Genomic DNA, 3,715 nt, shown 5'->3' on the forward strand with positions numbered 1-3,715 from the left:
AAAAAAAAAAAATGCTTACCCAAATGTGTGTGCATTCCAAGTAGTACTGTTTCAGATTCTCGATGAGGTGATATATTTTTTTTGAGAAAATGATTACATACAAAAAATGGGTTCAAAAGTGCTAGAACAGATGCATGAAAAAAATTAGAAGCAGTTAGAAAGGATTAGGAAAAATCAGAAACGGTTTCACATTTCGTGAAAAATTCGTTTGCTCCATTTCTTCAGTAAAAGTGTTGAGGCGCGTCGTGTAACTGGATCATGGTGATGGGTGTTACATATATATGCTCACCTAAAATGGAATCGCGGACGGGGGAGAAGCACACTGGGTAGTTCTTAACAGACAAGGGAGACCCATATAGGTTGGGAAAGTTCATAAGTACACTTGGCGTGCCGCCTCAGTTTATCTTCATCCCCACCGAGCTGCAAAAGCAGTCATGTAAGTAGGCACATATATATATATAATGTACAACGAGCGCAGAGGTACACAAATGTACATACATAAAGATTGCTTGTTGCATATGCTCTTATTCATACGCACAGTGCGTTTTAAAAATGTAGAGGGAGAAGAAAAGATAATTTTGTAACTTTTTTTTTTCTCCTTTGCGAAAAAAAGAGAAAAAAATAAAAACCCGAATGCATGTATATATATATGCATGTACGGCGTGTTGGCCCTTTTTTTCTTTTTCTGTGCACTAGAATCACTTTACTTTGGCATCACCTGACTCTTATCAAAATTGTACTTATGAGAAATATACGCGCTTAGAAAAGAAGCAGATGTTTCTTTGCTTTTCCTTTTTTTTTTTTTTTTTTTTCCAATGATTTTAGAGGCTTCCTTTTCTTTTGCCATTGTTCTCCTTCCCTTTTTGTACACCATTTTTTTTTTTTTTTGGCGTATTAGAAGATAACTTTTTTTTTCTTTTTTTTTTTTTGCATACCATTTTGCGAACGGGCGAAGAAACACAGGGGGGGGATCATGATCATCTGGACATTTCTAGGCGGCAATTATTTGCCAAAAGGAAGAAGTGGGAGGATGAAAAGGGTGAAATGACCCGAACCGCCTCCACTTACCTCATTTGTTTGGCTCACCCGTTAGTGCGCCCCAAGCAAAAGCGGCGCTCTGAGAAACAGGTCACTGGGCTAGCAGAAGCAGAAGCAGCAGCAGAAGCGGAAGCAAATTAGCCAAAGGCGCATCTAACCACAACAGGAAACCTCCTGAGAACCAGATCTAAGACCAGCTTTGAGGATATATAAAAATATGCTTACCTCTATGCTTATCTGATTAGCACATCTGATCAAAACCGTAGAGGGGGCAAGCTTGGCAAAAAAAAAAAAAAAAAAAATCTGCACTTTTTCGGTGTCACGAAAAAAAAGAAAAATTGAAATCATTGAAGGGCTTATAAGCCATCGCCCATCCGCATTACCACGTTGGCGGCTTACTCGCCCCCCTTTTTACAACTCCCTTCCTTTTCTTTTTCCATTTCTTTTTCGCCCCTCCCTCCGATAGCACAATGTCCATCCTGCAAAAGATAGCTGACATCGAGGCCGAAATGGCCAAGACGCAAAAGAACAAAGCGACGAATTACCACCTGGGGTTGCTAAAAGCGAAATTGTCCAAATTAAAGGCTCAGCTAATTGAAGGAGGGACAAAAGGAGGAGGAGAAGGAGAAGGGTTCGATGTTTCCAAAACGGGAGATGCTAGAATAGGTCTAGTAGGATTCCCCTCAGTAGGAAAATCTACACTGCTAAACAAACTAACAGGGACTTTCTCAGAAGTGGCTTCATACGAATTTACAACGTTGACATGTGTGCCAGGAATTTTCAAATATAAAGGAGCCAAAATGCAATTACTAGATTTACCAGGAATTATTGAAGGAGCAAAAGATGGAAAGGGAAGAGGCAAACAAGTTATTGCAGTAGCAAAGAGTTGCTCACTGATTTTGATCGTCTTAGATGTATTAAAACCATTAACCTTCAAAAAAATAATTGAAAAAGAATTGGAAGGGTTTGGAATTAGGTTAAATAAGAAACCACCAAATATTATTTTTCAAAAAAAAGACAAAGGAGGAATCAATATCACACACACAGTACCGTTGAACAATATTGACGAGGACATGATCAAGTCTATATGTCATGAGTATAGAATTATGAATGCAAATATATCAATACGATGTGAAGCTACTGTAGATGACATCATTGATGTCATTGAAGGGAACAGGTTGTATGTTCCATGTATTTACGTTTTAAATAAAGTAGATCAGATCACATTAGAAGAACTAGAAATTGTTACTAGACTCCCTCATAATGTCCCTATTTCTGCTCACTTAGAATGGAATTTAGATGGACTGTTAGAAGCTATTTGGAACTACCTAGATTTGGTTAGAATTTACACCAAACCGAAAGGTCAGATTCCGGACTATGAGTCACCTGTTATTTTAAAGAAGGAAAGATCCAAGGTGGAAAATTTCTGCAAAAAAATTCATAGGTCCTTAGTGCACCAGTTGAAGTATGCCTTAGTTTGGGGGAAGTCCGTCAAACATAACCCCCAGAAGGTTGGCAAGGACCACGAGTTGAATGATGAGGATGTCGTTCAGTTGGTGAAGAAGTGAGGCAGTGAAGAGGGGAAGCGGTGTAGAGGGGAAGCGGTGTAGAGGGGAAGCGGTGTAGAGGGGAAGCGGTGTAGAGGGGAAGCGGTGGTTGCTACTTCCCTCCGCCTTCCTCTCACTTGCTGCGGTGGAGCGGACAAGGAGGTGGAAAGATGGAAGTTGGGCAACTTGCCTATGACCAGCACTGCGCCATTTAGCCAATATGCCAGGGGCGAACGTGCGATGTGTTTGCGCATATGTCGGACTGTCGAATATGCCCGGATAAGGGGGGCAATTCCTCATTTTGGCTCGTCTTCCCAATTTGATGATTTTTTTAATGTATTTTTTGGCTCACCCGCCCCCGTGACATCGTACGCAGTAGTCGCCACCTCTTTGTTCCAACCCATCGATGGGTTGACCTTGTCATGAATGGCCCCCCTCGGAGGGTGTCAATTATATGCTGGCCATTTTAGTTTATCGCCGTATGCCCCATTTTGTGGCAGCTTAATTATTTTAATTATTTTACTTTTTTTACTTTTTTGCCTTTTTACCTTTTTTACCTTTTTTACTTTTTTTACTTTTTTTTTTTTTTAACTTTAAATGCTTTTCTGTCGTCCATCCCCTCCATTTTAAAAAGGAAAAAAAGTTCCATTCGTGCGAAGCATCCTTCTCCCCATGATGGGATGATTCAAAAAGGAAGACCTATCAGGGAGGCCGCAACCATGGAGCTCTGTCTCAAGAGAGGCCAACGAAAGGGTGTAAATACAAGTATGTAATAAAGCGTAAATTGCCTCCATATGGCCATTTTCTACTTTCCTTCCCCTGTTTCCATCAACATGCTAAATGTACATGAACACGTCTGAGCCTTACAATTTAAAAATTGACTCCTTTAGGGAATGCTGTAAAGTTGTTCCTTTCCCCTACTTACACGCGCGTGTGTAGAGTGGTACGCACATGTAGCTAATATGCCTAATGCGGCTGGCTTGATCGATTTTGGCGAAGTCGACTTGGAGGGTGAACCCAGTTTGTTCACATCATCTGAGATGATGATTCGATGTGATCTTAGATCCATCTTAAAGGGAAGAGAAAAAAAATTAAGCGAGAGGTACTTCACATCGGGGGAAGAAGAAAAA

General features: G+C 40.6%; 1 protein-coding gene across 1 annotated transcript; it reads left to right on the forward strand.

The window, feature by feature from the left end:
• Positions 1-1,504: 1,504 nt before the first annotated feature.
• Positions 1,505-2,605, forward strand: PCYB_101730 (developmentally regulated GTP-binding protein 1; the record flags this gene model as incomplete). Its single annotated transcript, XM_004222722.1, has 1 exon — positions 1,505-2,605. A coding segment is annotated over exon 1 (1,095 nt), but the record flags the coding sequence as incomplete, so codon positions are not given.
• Positions 2,606-3,715: the final 1,110 nt, after the last annotated feature.

Source organism: Plasmodium cynomolgi, chromosome 10 (genome assembly GCF_000321355.1).
Source record: "Plasmodium cynomolgi strain B DNA, chromosome 10, whole genome shotgun sequence".
NCBI lineage: Eukaryota > Apicomplexa > Aconoidasida > Haemosporida > Plasmodiidae > Plasmodium > Plasmodium cynomolgi.